Source organism: Lottia gigantea (genome assembly GCF_000327385.1).
Source record: "Lottia gigantea unplaced genomic scaffold LOTGIsca_228, whole genome shotgun sequence".
Lineage (NCBI taxonomy): Eukaryota > Metazoa > Mollusca > Gastropoda > Lottiidae > Lottia > Lottia gigantea.
Genome location: NW_008708627.1, coordinates 115,150 through 134,562, shown reverse-complemented (window position 1 = coordinate 134,562; position 19,413 = coordinate 115,150). Strand labels below are relative to the sequence as shown.

General features: G+C 34.1%; 1 protein-coding gene across 1 annotated transcript in view; it reads right to left on the bottom strand.

Annotated features, from left to right (window-relative positions):
* Positions 1-12,783, bottom strand: part of LOTGIDRAFT_174957 (hypothetical protein) — a gene marked incomplete at both ends in the record, with an annotated part of 14,480 nt that extends 1,697 nt beyond the window's left edge. Inside the window, 13 exons of the mRNA XM_009054846.1 lie at positions 446-569; positions 3,710-3,876; positions 4,666-4,814; positions 5,269-5,335; positions 6,211-6,315; positions 6,998-7,111; positions 7,773-7,926; positions 8,500-8,643; positions 9,059-9,135; positions 9,823-10,090; positions 10,637-10,775; positions 11,929-12,036; positions 12,546-12,783. Coding sequence (XP_009053094.1) covers positions 446-569; positions 3,710-3,876; positions 4,666-4,814; positions 5,269-5,335; positions 6,211-6,315; positions 6,998-7,111; positions 7,773-7,926; positions 8,500-8,643; positions 9,059-9,135; positions 9,823-10,090; positions 10,637-10,775; positions 11,929-12,036; positions 12,546-12,783 — 1,854 coding nt within the window. The remainder of the gene's footprint in view (positions 1-445; positions 570-3,709; positions 3,877-4,665; positions 4,815-5,268; positions 5,336-6,210; positions 6,316-6,997; positions 7,112-7,772; positions 7,927-8,499; positions 8,644-9,058; positions 9,136-9,822; positions 10,091-10,636; positions 10,776-11,928; positions 12,037-12,545) is intronic.
* Between the last annotated feature and the right edge of the window lie 6,630 nt (positions 12,784-19,413).

The following is a 19,413-nucleotide window of genomic DNA, read 5'->3' as shown; positions in this document are numbered from 1 at the left end:
TTCTTCGGTGAGCTGTGAACACCAAGCTACGATTGGTGAAACAGATAGTGAATCTCTCCCTTTAAAGGGACAGATGCGCCATTCGTTTTTCAACAATCACCTTTTAGTCTCAGAAATGGGAATTCTTTAGCAAAGTCAATCAGTAATAGTGTTCACACCTCACCGTCGAAATTTGAGCCTTCAAATCCATGTGTGTCTAGAATTATCTGGAATTGAATGTCAAAATTATGACTCGTCAATTTAAGATACTCTGTGATATATAGAAAAGACAAATATAGAAATGATGACTAAAATTCCTAGGAAATTTTAAAGGAATTATGCATTTTTCGCACATTTCTAGTACTTCTGAAAACTATTTACATATATTTAAGATTAAAATCAACCCCTTTAAATGGTGCACCTGTCCCTTTAAAGATAAAATATGAATTTTGTGGTGTCTACTTACAAAAGTCGATCGTTCACGGCCTATAACCTGGTCTCTATTGTTATATTCTTTTAGAATTTTATTTATTAGTGGACCTTTAGCTTTTAACACTACAGCTGGCACCAACTGCTTCATATATCTTTCACTAGAAATATACAGAACTTCTGTGTTTTATCAGGAAAAGAAATGAATGGAGTCTTAAGGCTTTTTTCCACGGGACGATTTTTTTCGCACGAAGCGATTTTTTCGTACAGACGCATGCGTATTGATAAGAAGTACTAGAATTTGCAGCCAAAAAAATCGTCACGACCATCGTAAAAGAAGTAGGAATAGGTTTTTTCCTTGGAAATATTCCTTGGAGAACCCTCTCAGACGCTCAATGAGAGGATTTCATCAGGATGCCTCCACAGAGTTGAATTCAGCCTCTACAATTGTCCCCCCATTGAGTCGGTCTGCACGCTATTCGTACCCCCAGTTTCAGGGTGAGTTAGTGAGTTAGCGAGTGACATGAATGTTCAAGGTTCAATCCCGGCAAAAGTCAAGATGAACTTTCGGATTTTTCAACCTGGTTTCCCTGTCAGTGATGCAGGTAAGAGGGTTGACATGGAAAAAGCGTCTAGTCGTTCTGATAGGACTATAAACCGCGACCACATGTGCTACAAGCTGTGTACGTTAAAGATCCCTTGACAGTTGGAATCGAAAAGAGCAGGCTAATGCTGCTGCCCCTCATTGCATGCTGGCTCTAAGGGAATTCATAATAATTAAAATGGGCTAGCATAATACAGACCAAACTTTCGTTCCTTTTTATTAACTTTTATTTGTAATAAAGCCACTTCGGTTAGGGTCTATTGACGGCCATCTTGAACATTTGTGATACCGATGATACCACCAACCAATCAAATTTATGCCCACTCCAATGCTGGGATTTTGTGACGCGAACAAATATCTGTCACTTTTGATATTTTAATATTTAATTTCTTGGATGTATTTATATTTTCATCAACGTGAGAAACATTCTAAGGCTATCCAGTACTATGTTGAAATTTTGGTCAAATTTACAACTTGTAAAGAAGTATTAACAAAATTTGATATCAAAAGTGAGTGCAAACAAAATACTTTGTCTTAAAGATATTTTAAAGAGGTTTTCTTAAGTTTTTATATGTATCAGGGACACCGATAGCATTAATTTGCATCATTCCAATTTCCAATCAGATGTCTGTGGTTCCTGCAATTCCACAAAAACTAAGTGCTTGATGACGTCACTAATTACAAACAGTCTTATGTGAAAAAGCATATTTTGTGATTAGTGACATATTCAAAAACGTAGTTTTTGTGGAATTGCAGGAACCACAGACGTCTGATTGAAAATTGGAATGGTACAAATTGATGCTATCAGTGTCCCTAATACATAAATTTTTTTTTAGAAAACCTTTTTACAATACCTTAAAGTGAGCTATTATAAACAAAAGAGTTTGCGTCACAGAGCAGTCTAATTATTTTTATGACATTTGATAACAGCAGAGCAAGCTGTATTTTTTGTCAACATAATTTCCTTACAAAGTCTGTGTCGATAATTAGAAATTTACACTTAAAATACGAAACTAAAACTGCATGCTTTTTATCGCCATCATGAAGTGTGAGTTAAATATAGGTAAGCAATTAATGACAGAAGGCTGTCAAAAATGGGTTTTCTTTCTTTCATTTATGAAAATGAAAATGCTAATACTGATATGAATAGAAAGAAGAGGTGTTCTAATGACTTGGAAAAATACCATTTTGTCCGTAATTAATTAATAATTAGCTAAATTAGAAGAGAATTACCAGCAGAATTCCAATGAGTGACCGATCAAGAAAGGTCCAAAATTTTTTTTTTGTTTATCCAGACTGTATATACATGGACATTTATGATTGGTTAAAGCATAATGATATGATTAAGAATACATGATAATTCATTAAAGATAGCTTGTCAGGCAAGGTAATATACGCCCAGTGGTAGCTTTAATTTTGAACATAAATATTTAGCAATACAGTAACAATCACTAGTATGAATTATTCAACCTTCAGTCATACACTTCTTTTGAACTCTTTAGGGCGATACTGAATAATATTGAGTATGAGTTATTGCCCTAGTTCTTGAAACCGTGTTCAATCTTTAGCTCCTGAAAACTCTAGAAGACAAATATTCAATCTTCAGCGCAATAATGAATAATAAAACCAAGTTTTGTCAAAATTCAGCACGAATCATGCCTTCTAGAGTTTTTATGAGCTACAAATTGAACGATATTTCAAGATCAAGGGCAATAACTCATACTAAATATTTTTCAATTTTTCTGATTTTCAATAGGCTTTATCCTTGGATGTTAACAAACACTCAAGCCAAATTTCGTTAAAATCCGTCAAGAATTGTACATTCTAGAAAGTTTACAAGATAAAAATTGAACGCGTTTTCAAGAATAAGGGCAATAACTCATACTCAATATTTTTAGATTCTTCTGATTTTATCCTTGGATGATAACCAACACTCAAGCCACATTTCGTTAAAATCCGTCAAGAATTGTCCCTTTTAGAGTGTTTACAAGTTAAAATTTGAAGCTGACTGACAGGCAAGAAGAAACAAACTAAAAAGTAATACGATCTTTATAACTGTTTTATTTTAAGCAACTCGATTTTCGGTCAAAATTGCTCTCTTTTTACTTCTTATAAAATTGACGGTTAACCGATTATATCAAATCAGACCCAGTTACCCGTGAAATCGGTTAACTGATTAACCATTTCAACACTAAAAAATATCGAACAAATTTAAAAAACTTGATTTTCTCAGACAATAATAAAAGATAGCTTGCCAAGCAAGGTAACATACACCCACTACCAGCTGTCAAAAATGATAACAAAATCTTCAGTGGCTTAATACTGAATATTCAAATAATCTTAAAATCATCTATTAATCAAGGCAAAAACCTGAAACAGTTCATCAAATTATCATCAAATTCAAACAATGTCTCATCGCTGTACACACAAGGGCAATAACTCCAAAACCATTCGTCCGATAACTACCAATTTGGAACTTGACTGAGATCTCATCAATATATACATGCATACCAAGTTTCATCAAGATCAGATAAAAACTGTAGCCTCTATAAGGCCTACAAGAAATGTGAACAGACGGACAGGCCCGACGGCAATATACATCCACATTATAATATGGGTGTATTAGAAAAACCAAATGAATCTGACTGCCTTTTGGGCTAATTACCATCCAGAGCGGTATAATAGAGGTATACTCACTTTGATAACAAAGTCTTGGCTGTAGAGGATTCACGCTCACCAAAATAGATACAGAATAAAATAGCGGAGAATATGAGCACATCGTGGTCTTTACAAGGATATAGAGCATTAATATAATTATCATAAGCCTCATGAAACAACATCTTTATAGCTTCAGGGTGCAACAGCTAAAACAAAAATTTCATTTACATTCTTTAGTTAGGTATAGAAAATACGAACCAAGAAACCTTTCTTTCTGAGGTGTAAGTACTTTTCATGCCACTTGATTGGTAGCTTCTGCACATTCAAGATTCGAACCAGATGTTCAGTAAAACAAGTTGGAACAGAATTCATGTAGAAAATTTTAAAATGGCGGAAAAGGAAATAGATAAGAAAATTTTGAAAGTGACATATCTGCCTTCATTCCGTGCGATTGGTGGCAGAATTGGAACAGACTGAACCTGTTCAGAACTCTCCAATCAAGAGTCACCTTGGAGTCTTAAAGTAAACTTAAAAAGCTCTAACATTTTCCATATGTAAGACCAAGGGAAATAACTCTGTTTTGAATTATCAACAATAGCTAATATTCAAATTTCATCTTCATTTTATAACTACAAAATTGTTAATCTGTAGATTCTAGAGTGTTTGCAAGGAAATGTACATGAATGAATACAAAACCCTATTAAAGGGATTGAACATTTTTGGGGGTTGATTTTGGTCTTGATTATATGTAAATAGTCTTCAGAAATACTAGAAATGTATGAAAGTAGCATAATTCCTTCTAAAATATCTCAAACTAAGAATTTTACTTTCTATTTCTATAGATGTCTTTTTAACTTTCAAACACAGATAATTCTGGACACACATGGAGGCTCAAATTTTGACTAGGAGCTAAAAAAAAAATGCCTGTTTCTTAGCCTAAGGCACCATTGATCAAAAGGATGGTGAATCTGTCCCTTTAAATAGCTTCAAAATACCTGTTTTTCTCTGTCAACGCTAATTTTAGCATTTCTCCTCCATTTTAAAACAGGTTTTTCATCTCTCGCTCCAGCTAGCATGTGAACTGTTCTTTTATTCCAATTTTCTAATTCTCGAGTTGGTTTATGATCAGGTTTCAGTTGTAATTCTACAGAACATCAATCAAATTATAAAGTATACATTTTTAGAGAATGTCACAGAGGTGCAAAACGGAGCAAATTGGAAAATTGTTAGTGGGGCCCTTTCATCTACGAATTCCGGGGGAAGATGTCAACCCAATGGTGCCTGTGCTTTCATTCTCCCTCTCCCTAACACTAGGATGTCCTAGGATCTTAACTTCTAACACTGTTTCTAAGATGCCTACTAGGATCTAAACTTCTAACACTGTGTCTAAGATGCCTATTAGGATTTTAACTTCTACCACTGTTTCTAGGATGTCCTACTAGGATGTCCTGGGCTCTTAATTTCTAACACTGTTTCTAGGATGTCCTACTAGGATGTCCTAGGCTCTTAATTTCTAACACTGTTTCTAGGATGTCCTAGGCTCTTAATTTCTAACACTGTTTCTAGGATGTCGTACTAGGATAATAAAATATACTTACGTAAACTTGGTGAGCAGGTCCAAATAGTAAAAATATCTAAATAAGTTCCTTGAGGTAAACCAAACTCCTAAATAGAAAATAGAAGTGTGCAATGAGGGAAATTTTGTCAGCCTACTCTTCTGAATGTATTATCTCAACATTTGCTGGAATTGAACCCTGGACCTATGTATAGGAGGAAGCGTCTAACTCACTGAGCCACCGCGGCCCCCATATCTATTAATCTTAAGCTTAGAGTTGTTGCTCCATATGATGGAGTGCTTTGAAGAATAAGATGTAAATTTCTGTGAAAATATAAAAGCAGAAACTCTGTTGACATCTTTGGGTGTAAATCTCTGAATTATCATCAGTGCGAATGATGAGAGATCAAATTTGAAAGAGTTAAAGGGATTGTAAAGACTTTTTCTAAAAATTTTATGTGTAACAGGGACACTGATAGCATCGATTTGTACCATTCTAATTTACAATAAGATGTCTGTGGTTCCTGCAATTCCTCAATAAGGAAGTGTTTGATGATGTCACTTTATCACATGAGACCCAACTAGTGATGTCGTCAAACTTTTAGTCAGTGGAATTGCAGGAACCACAGACTTTTTTATAATCCCTTTAATGCAAGCATTTTCATTGCTGAAAACCTTATTCTTTACCAGTACTTTCAAGAGTCGGCCCGGTGTCAGCTCTCATCCACTAATGCAGTGGTTCCCAAAATTTTCCAGCCTTCACACCCCTGGATTAATCACCTAAAACCAGATCATACCCCCAAAAATTTGTTTCATCTACATTTTCAGCATGTGATGATCTTAGGCTCTCTCTCAACTGAAAATAAATTCTTCTCCTACACCAGTTGACCAGACCCCTGACACCCTAGTCCCACACCCCAGGGGGTGAAAACATCCAAAGTTGGGAACTGGGGCCCTAAAACCTTTACCAAAATACATAACCTACCTCTAACATCAATAAACAGAGTTGATGTACTGTGGTATCATGTCCAGACGGTAATCTTAACTGTTTAGATGATTTATCCATTAGAAAGATCTCAATAGTCATACTCTAGAAAAATCACAAAAATAGTTGATGGCAGTTCGAAACGTTCCCTTTTTTATAAGCTTTTATTTCTAACATAGCCACTTTAGTTAGGGTCTAATGACAACCCTCTTGAACCTAGTCAAATTGACCTTTTGACCTAACCTATTAAACAATGTGTGAGAAAATGCCAGCGCTGGAAAGGGTAGAAATTTGATTGGTTAAAGCAGACGTCATCGAGTTAGGTCAAAAAGTTGATTTGGTGTAACGTCAAAGAAGGCTGTCTTTAGACCCTTACTGAAGTGGCTATATTACAAATAAAAAAACAACTGACAATAGTTTGGCTTAATTAAACTGAGTTGATCCAAAAACAAACAAAAAATGCAAAATTTTTCTCCATACAAAATTACAGACAGTAACTAAAGTTACTGTAACTGTGTTATGACTTATACCTATTTCGATACTGTCACTCCTCTTAAAGAATTGGCCACCATTTGCAATCAAAATGTCTGCATAAAAAATATGACTATGGTTGCACTCAATTGAAGAGTTCTGAACAGTTTCCGCCATTTTGGATTCTGTCTGCACTTACTATGTTTTCGGCCCACATGGAACACATTCTGAATTCAACTTGTTTTATTGAACGTCTGCTTGATTTCATGAATCCTGAAGGTTCAGAACCCACCAATCGAGTGACCCCTATACTTACAGGTCTCATTTGAGCTTCTCTGATATATTGTAAAACTTCTTCATGTCGTCTGTCTCTATCTGGAGCTTGTGAACATATATCTAGAGCTGTTCTTCCACTGCTATCTTTAGCATTCTGTAATTAATGGTGAATTGAATTAGACTGCTGCCATGTTCTTGGTTTTAAATTAAAGGGATTGTTAAGAGGTTTTCGAAATTTTTTATGTGTATAGCATCAATTTGCACCATTCAAATTTTCAATCAGATGTCTGTGCTTCCTGCAATTCTACAAAAACTAAGTATTTGATGACATCACTATTGTCTGAGCAAAGTAAAAAGTATTTTGAATTTTTTCTATTATTTTTATGAGAATTGGAATAGCAGCTTCAAAATAGTACTGTTAGTCTTAGATTGTCTTGATAAAATATAAACATAAGCACACATTATACATTTTTGGGGTTGAAATTTCAACGAATGAAATGTGTTTCTTTTCAATGTAAACTTACAAAACATTATATATATATCAACACAAAAACATTCTAGGACTATCAGTACTATTTTGAGGCTGATATTCCAATTCTCTTCAAAAATATCGAAAAAATTAAAAAAACTTTTTAATTTGCTCAGACAATAATTGCTAAATATGCCTAATCACAAAAGGCACTTTTGCGATTGTGACATTTTTCTAGAGGGGCAAATGGCCACTCCTGTACCCCAACTGGCATTGCCACTGCCCATGTATTATAAATTTCATAGTTTCCGATTTAAAAGCTGAAAATCTTGTGTTTTACACTTACCACATTAATCCCACGATGCAACAATAAAGATTTAGCTACTAGTGGATAGCCTTTCTGAGCGGCCATATGTAATGGCGTATATCCATTATTGTTGGAAACATTCGGTGAACAGCCCAAATCTAGTAATACACTAACTACATCAGTCTTCCCATACCTATAAAAATAAATAGAAATATTTAGTTACAGAAGAATCCTCCTGTTCAGTGAATTCTGTTTACTGTGATGTCTTCAGTATTAAAGCAATCAAATTGAAATCAGATTACAATTTTGTTTTGTTATAAATTTGTTGTCCGTCTCCATTGTGATCTAACAAGATTTATTTATTGGTGATGTTTCAAGCTATTTATAGCATACAATCACAAGCCACTCTCCAGCCAATCAGAATCACTTTTACAATACATGATGTATAGGAGCCCAGGATATGGAGTCTTGCACTTACCAAGCTCCATAATGTTTAGGAGCCCAGGATATGGAGTCCTGTACTTACCAAGTTCCATAATTTACATGAGCCTACGATATGGAGTTTTGTACTTACCAAGCACCGTAATGTAAAGGTGCCCAGGATATGGAGTCTTGTACTTACCAAGCTCCGTAATGTTTAGGAGCCCAGGATATGGAGTCCTGTACTTACCAAGTTCCATAATTTACATGAGCCTACAATATGGAGTTTTGTACTTACCAAGCACCGTAATGTAAAGGTGCCCAGGATATGGAGTTTTGTACTTACCAAGCTCCATAATGTATAGGTGCCCAGGATATGGAGTCCTTTTTGGAATGGTGTTGACCACGTTGAATCAGTGCCTTAATTCCATCAATATCACCTTCTGCTGCTTTATCATGTACTGGATATTTATCACACCATTTAGGTTCCCTGCAATATCATGAAATACAGGGGGCCGCTCGATTCAGGAATTTTGTGCGTTCTGGACTCAAAGAATCAACAGGCCGTTCAACAAAACATGTTGGAACAGTGCGCGAAAAAAAATTAGTAGGTGCAGAATGGCAGAGAAGGAATGAGATGGTAAAATTTTGTCATACAGCTTGCTTGGGGGCAGAATGGGAACAGACAGAATCTGTTCAGGGCTCTCCAATCGAGCTCCATTCAGTAAATACCACCAGCTGTCCTGACTGATGAAGATTTCGTATCAGAAACGTGCTTGCAGCAAGAGATTAACTCTTGTCATATAGCAAGTTTGGGTAAGTGTTCAGTTTATTATAAAGAGAGTTCTGACTGAATTTGGCAGACGTCAAAACTTGGAATTGAGAAAAATAAAATGAGGACTTACTCCATGACGCTAGGTGTTCTAAGACCAGGTAAAACAATTCCCTGATCCCAAAACTTATTAGTCACAACCATATTTGCCTAAAATAGAAAATGACATTTTTATGTAATTGTTTGTCTATCTTGCAAGAACATTATTAAGCTATGGACCCCCTTTTCTATCAATATCTTATACTCATCTTTGTCGTAAAATTAAATTTCTTCAAGAGCAATTCAAAACTAAATTCACATCAAAAGATATTTGAGAAACAAGACCCCAGACAATTGACAATGCAGACATTGTGATTATTCTCACAAAAGAAACCCACACTATTTGCTAAACTCTCAACAGCTAATACAAATCGTTTTAATGAATCTTTATCTTTGTCAATCCCAAAAAACAAGGTACAAGTAGCATCCACATTCCAAAAACATATACTAGTATCAGATCACGACTTTTCAAATTAAAAACAAAACTTCACGTTTCAATTTTATTGTATTAATACATCGTTATCGTTTACATTATCGTTGAATATTTGACCAAAGATCAATGCAATGGTTGCGCCGGTTTCTCAGTGACAAATTTTGCAATGCGTGGCTTAACATCAACACGATGTGACGATCTTGTTCTTTATTTGTAATGTTATGATTACATTCTTTTCACAAACCATTTCAATTTCGAAAAAGTTTTCAGACTAGTCTGCGACACCAAGAAAAGTGCTTCATAACCCCAGTTAAGGTCGCGAACCAGAGGTTATTAACCCCAGAGCTAAAGCAAAACTCACTTACCTTTGTAACATAAGAAAGACCTGAACCAAATAAAGGATTCATTTTAACAATATCACATTTTTCTATGGACAACATTTTGGCTAAGGCCTCGTTGGCGGTCATTTGGAAGTCTGTAGGCAGATCACTAATATTTGAACCATCATTCTGGTGTGCCAAACGACTTGGAATGAAGACTGGATTATGGACAGTCAGACGGATTCGGAAATCTGTTCGTTGAGAAAATAAAAACTCCGCAGCTCCAGGACGGGAATGTTTATCATGTAGCCATCTGAAATAAAGTATAAAATCATATCTTTAAGGGATAAGGGTGGAGTTTTCTTAATTTTTTATGTTTATCCAGAACATTGATAGCATCAATTTAGACCATTCCAATTTTCAATCAGCTGTCTGTGGTTCCTGCAATTCAACTAAAACTAAGTGTTTGATGACGTCATTAATCACAAACAGTCTTATGTCATAAAGCATATTTTACGATTAGCGACTTAGTTTTAGTGGAATTGTAGGAACACAGACATCTGTCCCTGATACAAATTTATTTTTTCATGGGCAACATATGAATGTATATAAATTGATAAATTCCTATTTTTTCCAAAGTAGGCTAGGCTATGTCATAAAACACTTAGTTTTGGTCGAATTGCAGGAACCATAGACATCTGATTGAAACTTGGAATAGTTCAAATTGATGCTATCATTGTCCCTGATTCACATAAAAAATTTCGAAAACCTCTTTACAATCCCTTGAATGCCACTTACAGAAAAATGCATTAAATCCTGTCTTGGATTGAACTTTTATTGGTTTTTCATCACAACTTACCTTTCTAAATGAGCTAACAGACTACGCGTTGGTGACGGGAAATTCACAGACCCATTATTTAAAACTTCTAAGACATAATCTAATTGATAAAAGCCAGGGGTATGTTGAGCTTGATCCACAAATGTTTTATTTAATTTATCTGAAATATATTAAGTATAAAATTAAATCAACTTTTCTACTATAATGTTGTTCAATAACAATTTACTACCGATTTGATAGATAAAAAGATTCAATGAAATGAATTGATTGAAGTTACATTCAACACCTGATTTTATTTCAGCATGCTTTGAGCCTTCTGTGCTTCACTACAAGTCTAATCAAAATTAGACCAAACTTCTGTTCTGTTTTTTATTAGCTTTTATTTTTAATTAAGCCACTTCAGTTAAGGTCTTAAGATGGCCCTCTTGAACATTAATCTGCTTGATGACATCACTAGCCAATCATATTCCTGCCCTCTCTAACATTGGGATTTTGTGATGCAAAAAAATATAAAATTTCAGGGAAAATCACAAAATAGTAAGGACTTATAGAGGGAGAGGGGTAATAGTAAGGATTTATAGGGGGAAGAGGGGTAATAGTAAGGATTTATAGAGGGAAGGGTAATAGTAAGGATTTATAGGGGGAAGAGGGGTAATAGTTAGGATTTATAGGGGGAAGGGGGAAATAGTAAGGATTTATAGGGGGAAGGGGGAAATAGTAAGGATTTATAGGGGGAAGGGGGAAATAGTAAGGATTTATAGGGGGAAGGGTAATAGTAAGGATTTATAGGGGGAAGAGGGGTAATAGTAAGGATTTATAGGGGGAAGAGGGGTAATAGTTAGGATTTAGAGGGAGAGGGGTAATAGTAAGGATTTATAGGGGGAAGAGGGGTAATAGTAAGGATTTATAGGGGGAAAGGAGGTAATAGTAAAGATTTATAGGGGGAAAGGAGGTAATAGTAAAGATTTATAGGGGGAAAAGAGGAAATAGTAAGGATTTATAGGGGAAAGGAGGTAATAGTAAGGATTTATAGGGGAAAAGGGGTAATAGTAAGGATTTATAGGGGGAAAGGAGGTAATAGTAAGAATTTATAGGGGGAAGAAGGGTAATAGTAAGGATTTATAGGGGGAAAGGAGGTAATAGTAAGGATTTATAGGGGGAACAGGGGTAACAGTAAGGATTTATAGGTGGAAGAGGTGTAACAGTAAGGATTTATAGGGGAAAGGGGAGTAATGCAATCGATCAAGGATCCTATGATGGGTAATGGAATAAAAAAGGTTGAAAACCTACTGAAATAAAAATATTTTACTTACCATGTGAATTAACTGCTACAAAAAAGAGAGAAAACCTAGAGAGTGATTCTCTCTGTTGAATACGTAAATCTACTTGATCATTACATGGTATCTGTATGGCTCGTTCACCTTGAATCATACAATAATAAGTAATTTAAAGCTAAAGCCTACACAATTAAACCAACCTAGTGTTTAACTGAAAAGCTTTCATTAATGACACTTCTCTAAGCACACTTCTCTAAACAAATGTTCCGAACTCGTCTTGTAGCGTAGACATGAGAATAAGTTCTACTTGTACATCTGAAAATAGGTCGCTTGAGCCAGTAGTCAAGATTAGTCAAGTTCTCATGGAATTTGGTATGTATATCAAGGACACTCCAATTTTCAATCAAACATCTGTGGTTTGATGACATAAGTCTTTGATGACGTCACTAATTGCGAAAGGCCCAGCATTATGAGTGATTTGTGACGTCATCAAACATTTAGTTTTATTGGAATTGCAAGAACCACAGACGAGATGTCAAATTGAAAATTGGAATGGTGCAAATTAATGCTATCAGTGTCCCCAATACACATAAAGTTGGATAAGCAAATATTTCGATGACTAAATCCCTTCAATATATCAAAATACTGTCTACCTTTTATACCAGCTCCTGATTCACCAGCACCAGTAATTTTATATAGGTGAGATAAAACCAACTCTCGTGGTTCTTCTTCTATAATATTCATAGATAACATTGGCAAATACTTGGACTGCTTGACTTTTTCACCAGGGGGGGTTTTACTATCTAACAGTAAAATATCATACAATCTAGCACGATAATCTTGTGTAATTACGTTTGGTTTAGGTCGAATAACAGCAATTACTACCTCCATGTCTATAATATTAAAAAATCGTGTGTGCTTTTAATTTATTATCTCATTTAAGCAGAATTAGACCGAAACATCTCTCTCTAATCCAGACTCTGACAGCTATTTGGAAAGATGTTGGCTGGTGAACAGGCAGAAATATAGTCAGTGTTTGTGTTAAATGGGGACTTTCCACATCTCTGCAGGTGCAGGGGTTTTTAAACTATTTAGATACCGTACCTCTGATCTGCAAAACCCAGATATAATTGGAAAAAGTTTTTTTGATCTTGCATCAATCATTTAAAACTGTAGGCACAGTTCAAGATAACAGAGTCACATGATATTAAAACATTGAAAGTTACGCTGATGTCCTAAATTAGTCATCGTAAAGATAAATTAACATTATGTTAGAGAGAAATGCATCTTTGAAGGTGTGGAAAATCATCATTTAACAGGGTATACCCCAGCCGACAACTGTCAAAATATCCATCAGAGTCTGGGATAGATTCTGGAAGGGGCAGGCCAGATGTGTATATGTGATATCAAAGCTGTAAGCAAGGAATGATGAGTATTGTATACATGTAGAACTTTCAAAAAGTCTATACAGATATTTTGAATGTATAGGATTGGAGACAAGGGCCATAAAGTGCTGGAATGACATTGAACGCCTCTACTACTGAGATTTTTGGTCGATTTGACACATTGACCGAACTGACACTTGTCATGTTATGCAAAAGAAGAGCTTACTTTTTATATTAGATGATAGCAGGATCACCAGATGAAATGTCACAATGTAACCTGAAAAATAAGTCTATTGATTGCCTAATTCCGATTGCAGAAAATATATCTAAACATTGAGCTAAAACTATTTGAAACTTTCTCAAGAAAAAAGTTTGGGAAATTTTCCGACATCTTGAAAATACTTTTCAGTCTCTGTAACGGAAGATGTGTAAGGGGAGGTAATTGTAATTTAGGACCACAGTTAAATTCATCCGAAAACCTATTAAATTTCTTTTTTTTTTTCAGCATCAGGGCCATTTTCAATTTTTTTGTGTGATTTCTGCAGTTATAACGGCTAATAGCTGAAACACTCAGGTAAGGGTTTGGACAAGCCTTCCAAGGCAAGTAAACAAATGGAAACAATGTTTCAACTATTGAAAGTTTATTTAACAATTTATTATTTATTTCTGGTTATTGAATTATAGATACATCATGAGACTCAACAAACAAACAAATAAACAAAAAATAAATATACATCAACATTTATAATTTATTCATATATACAATAATTATACTATATTAAAGGGACAGATGCGCCATATTGGGTAGTTATTGAGTCTTGAATATATATGTAAATAGTCTTCCAGAAGTACTAGAAATGTACAAAAACTGCTTAATTGCTTCAAAAATACTTCAAACTAGGAACTTCACTTTCTTTTTCCATATATGGCAATGTTTCAAAAAAAGAGGACTCGTCTTTTTAACTTTCAAATGCGGATAATTCTTGACACATATGGATTTGAAGGCTCAAATTTTGTTGGTGAGCTGTGAACACTAGTACTGATTGGCTTAGCTAAAAAATTCCCGTTTCTGAGACTAAGGTATGACTGGTCAAAAAGATGGCGCATCTGTCCCGTTAAGACCTTAGAAAGACAACAGCATCAAACCATGTAAATTGAAAAATATAAAGAAAGATAAAGTTAATAAGAACATCAAAATATAGAAGTTTATCACTTTTAAAGATACTGGAAATTCTTATAGGTTCACAAAAAATATTGTTAATGGTTTTTTTCACAGGCACCATATGGATTTATGTTAAAGGGATTGTAAAGAGGTTTTCTAAAATATTTATGTGTATTGGGGACACTGATAGCATCAATTTGCACCATTCTAAGTTTTAATCAGACATCTGTGGTTCCTGCAATTCCTCTAAAACTAAGTGTTTGATGATGTCACTAATTGCATAAGGACTTATGTGATACAAGCATATTTTGAGATTAGTGACATCATTGCAGGAACTACAGACGTTTAGAATGGTGTAAATTGATGTTATCAGTGTTCCCAATACACATAAGAATTTTAGAAAACCTATTTTCTATCCCTTTAATTTATGAATTCCTATTTCTTCCGAAGAAGGCTTCCCCAAGATAACAATTACACAGCAGTAAAATATCCAAGAAAATAACAAATTACAGCATACAGACTTGATGGATCATCACCTCATATCTTAGATTATCTGTAGTGGGTAAACTGAATAGATCAAAAATATCTTTGAAAATAAACTTCAGATCTACTGTCAATATGAATTAGCTTCGATCATAATTCGAGTCGAGGTTTGGGCAAGGATCAGCTGGTAGAAAGGATCCTTAACTGTGAATGTGAACCTAAGTTGTTATTCTTGTAAAATATAGTTGTTTCATTCTTAATTCTTCATATTAAGCAATACTATACATAATTAAAACATAGTTGTCCAAACTTCAAAGCTGAGTTTTCTCACAAGTACACTCAAGCAGCAAAATGGGTTCCCTTATTTTCATTTATGAAAATGAGAGTGCTATATATGAAAAGATAGTAGAGGTGTTCTAATGACTTGGAAAAATACCGGTTTGTCTCACATGTCCATAATCAATTCATAATTAGCTAAATTAGAGAATTACGAGCAGAATTCCAATGAGTGACCGATCAAGAAAGGTCAGAACGTCTTTTTTTATTTATCCAGACTATCCATACATAGACATTTATGATTGGTTAAAACTCTTAATTATATGCAATAAGAACATAATGATATGTTAAAGAATACATGATAATTCATTAGAAACTCCAATTAATCAAATAGTTTGCTTAATTTTACACTCAGAAAATAAGGAAACCCATCTTTAATGTATTGAAATTATATATAATATAAGGAATAATGAGCAAATGATATTTGAGCTTAAAGATATACTACCTCTTAGGATGACCAAAAAATTGAAATTTTTAAACTTGGCCAAATTGAGTCTTTGTTCATCAGTGGACTTACCTGGTGTCATAACTATACAACAGAATCTCTCTATAATCTAATAAATCTATAAAACTAAGTAATAATCCATTAAACTAAGTAATAATTATTTAGTTTAATGGATATATCATCTTATATAGATGGGACCTGGAAAATCAAACTGATGATTATATACTCTCATTGACCAAGTTTGAGACTTTAAATTTTATGTCCATTCTAAGAAGTTATTACTTAAAAGGGTCCCAAAAGAGATTTGTTAAACTATGAGTATAGGGGACATTTATATTGCACAATTCCAATTTCTGACATCTCTGGTTCCTGCAATTCCAGAAAAACTTTACCACATGATGTCACTACTACAAACATTATTTATTACGTGCTAAAAAATCTCTTTTGGACTCTTTTTGTAAAGACAGGAAATGTATTTATACATAATAGAAAAATACAGTATCATAATATTTTATGAGATCCAAAATTTGATCGAGGCATCTGTACCTAATTAATTAAAGGGGTTGTAAAGAGGTTTTCTAAATTTTTTACGTGTATGAGGGACACTGATAGAATCAATTTGCATCATTACAATTTTCATTCAGAAATTGGTTCCTGCAATTCCACTAAAACTAAGTGTTTCTTGACATCACTAATCGCAAAATGCTTGTTTCACATAAGGCCTTTCGGGATTAATGATGTCTTAAAACAATTAGTTTTGGTAGAATTGCTGGAACCACAGATTGATTGAAAATTGGAATGGTTCAAACTGATGTTATCATTGTCCCGGATACACATACAAATTTTAGATAACCTCTTTACAATCTCTTTAATATTTTATGAGATCTAAGATTTTATCAAAACATTTGATGTTAAATATGTCTACCAATAAATACTCTGACAGGCAACACCATGCAGTGTGCAATGAGGGAAATTATGCCAGGACAGCGGCATTAGCCTGCTCTTTTTCGATTTCCAACTGTCGAGGGATCTTTAACGTGCACAGCCTGTAGTACACAGGTTCATTGTCCTATCCAAACAACTAGACGCTTTTCTAGGTCGCAGTTGAACATGAGCCTAAACCAGAGAAAAAGTCTCTGAAAAATTTAAAACATAAAAACAATCGACCTCATACAGCAAGATGGCGGCCATATTGCCTAAGTACTGTTTTTGAAGCGTCTCTGCCACGCCATATTCCAAAGAGGGTTCAAATTAAGATTGCGATTCAAAATGACACCTTTGCGAACCTATATTTCCTTTGATAAGCTAAAATTAAAATTGATCACGATGATCTGTGAATCAAATCAAATTATATTTTTTTCTTGATTATTTTTGCCAAAAAAACTAAAAAAGGAACTAAGATCATTGATAAGATCTTTTTGAAGGTTAACTACTGGAACATTTTGAATTGCTTTCGAATTTTTAAGAAATGCAAATCAAAATTTTAAGGGATTATAAAGATTTTTTAATCGGGGACACTGATAGAATCAATTTTCACCATTCCAATTTTCAATCAGACGTCTCTGGTTCCTGCAATTCCAGTGAAACTAAGTGTTTTATGATGTCACACCCGCAAAATTTTGCTTGTATAACTAAAGACCTTTGTGGGGGTGATGTCATAAATGACTTAGTTTTAATAGAATTTCTAGAACCGCAGATATATGATTGAAAATTGGAATGGTGCAAATTGATGCTATCGGTCTCCCCGATACACATAAAATATTTAGAAAACCTCTTTACAATCTCTTTAACTTGCCAAAAATGAAATTTGGTGTTATAAATTGTTAATTTTTTTTTCCTGAGGCAAGTCATATCCTAAAACCATTCAAACAAGCACAGTACTATATACATATAAAATAATAATTATGTTTATAAGACACATGATTTGAAAATAACAGAAAATAACAACTGAAAATGAACAGACGTCAAATATTAAAGGGATTGTAAAGAAGTTTTCTAACAAATTTTATGTGTATCGCGGACACTGATAACATCAATTTACACCATTCCAATGTTCAATCAGACATGCTGTGGTTCCTGCAATTCCACTAAAACTGTTTGATGTTAAATTAAATTAATTATGTGATAATTCATATTCTGCAATCAGTGACGTCATCAAACACTTAGTTTTTGTGGAATTTTAGGAACCATAGATGTCTAATTGAAAATTGGAATGATGGAAATTGATAATATCAGTGTCCCTGATATACATAAAACTTTCGAAAACCACTTTAACTTTTCAAAAAAGTTACAGATTTAACTGAGTGTGATTAGGTAATTATAAGTTTAGTTTACAACAAGTCATAGGATAACTTCAGACCAAAGTTAAAAAAGTTGAAAAGAAAATTGCTCTTATAAATTACAGATCATCAGCACATTAAAGCCTTTATACAAGTATATATGTATAAACAATATGATTAAAACTAGATAACAATTTCGTATTTTTTTTATTTATGATATTTTCGGTCTACATTCTAATTTAAGAATTTCCTACCAAAAGCCTGTCCCAAAGGTAGTATTATTAACCAATAACAGCATGTCGTCAAAAGCTTGTTTCTTGATTAAATAAGGAATTGTTGGATAGCGAAACCCCAATTGGCTGTCATCTTGCTCTATTTTGGGTTCCACCATCCCACAATTCCTTTTTTCATTAAGAGATGGGTTCTACATGACACGTTTTGATTGGTTAAAAATAACATCATTGGGACAGACCTTTGGTAGAAAAGTTATTAGATTACAATGAAGAGTAAAAGTATCAGAAATAAAAAGAAACGAAATTCAAATTTTACTTGGATTGATGTATTAGGGACACATATTATTCAATTTGCACCATTAACATTTCACATGCAAAATCTGTGGTTCCTGTAATTCCAGAAAAATCAGGTTATGATGGCGCTATCACAGGCCTAGAAATATTAAAACAGAACTTGAATCATGTTGTTATTCAGAGTTTCACAACTGACCTATTTTCAGCCTGTGTACCTACTGAAGTTGGAAATTTAGAACTTATTTTCATCTCTACACTTCGAGACGAATTTGGTCTTATTTGTGTAGGCTTTAGCTCTGCTATCAATGGACCATGATATTTTGTAGGCCTATATCACTACCAAAATGTTATTGCAATGCTGATATCATGATCAAACAGGAATTTTCTAGAATTACAGGAAGCATATACGAATTGGTATTGTCCCTAATACAAATTAAAAGATAAGAACACCTCTAGAATTCAGAGACCTTCTGTAAATGAGAAAATATTAACAGCATTCACTTTTCAATAAAAACAGCTGAAGACATGTAAGCCTACAATAAATCTTACACAAACACTCCTCCTTTTTTAGAGAGTTTGTTTATAATGCATATGGGTGTGCTTGATTGGTGAGTTCGAACAGTATGCAAGCTGATATGTCATCCATCCATTTCCTTCTCCACCATTTTGAATTCTGTCTGCATCAATTAATTTTTCAGCACACATGGAACGCATTCTGAACTCGTTCCAACTTGTTTTATTGAATGTTCTGTTGATTCCTTAAATCCTGTATGTGCAGAACCCACCAATCAAGCAGCCCCATAGTGTGGCAGTGAGAATGGTTTTGATTCAAATGATAAATAAATAAATAAATTAGAGACTATTTCACAAACATTCAGATGAATAAAATTCCTATTACCTATTC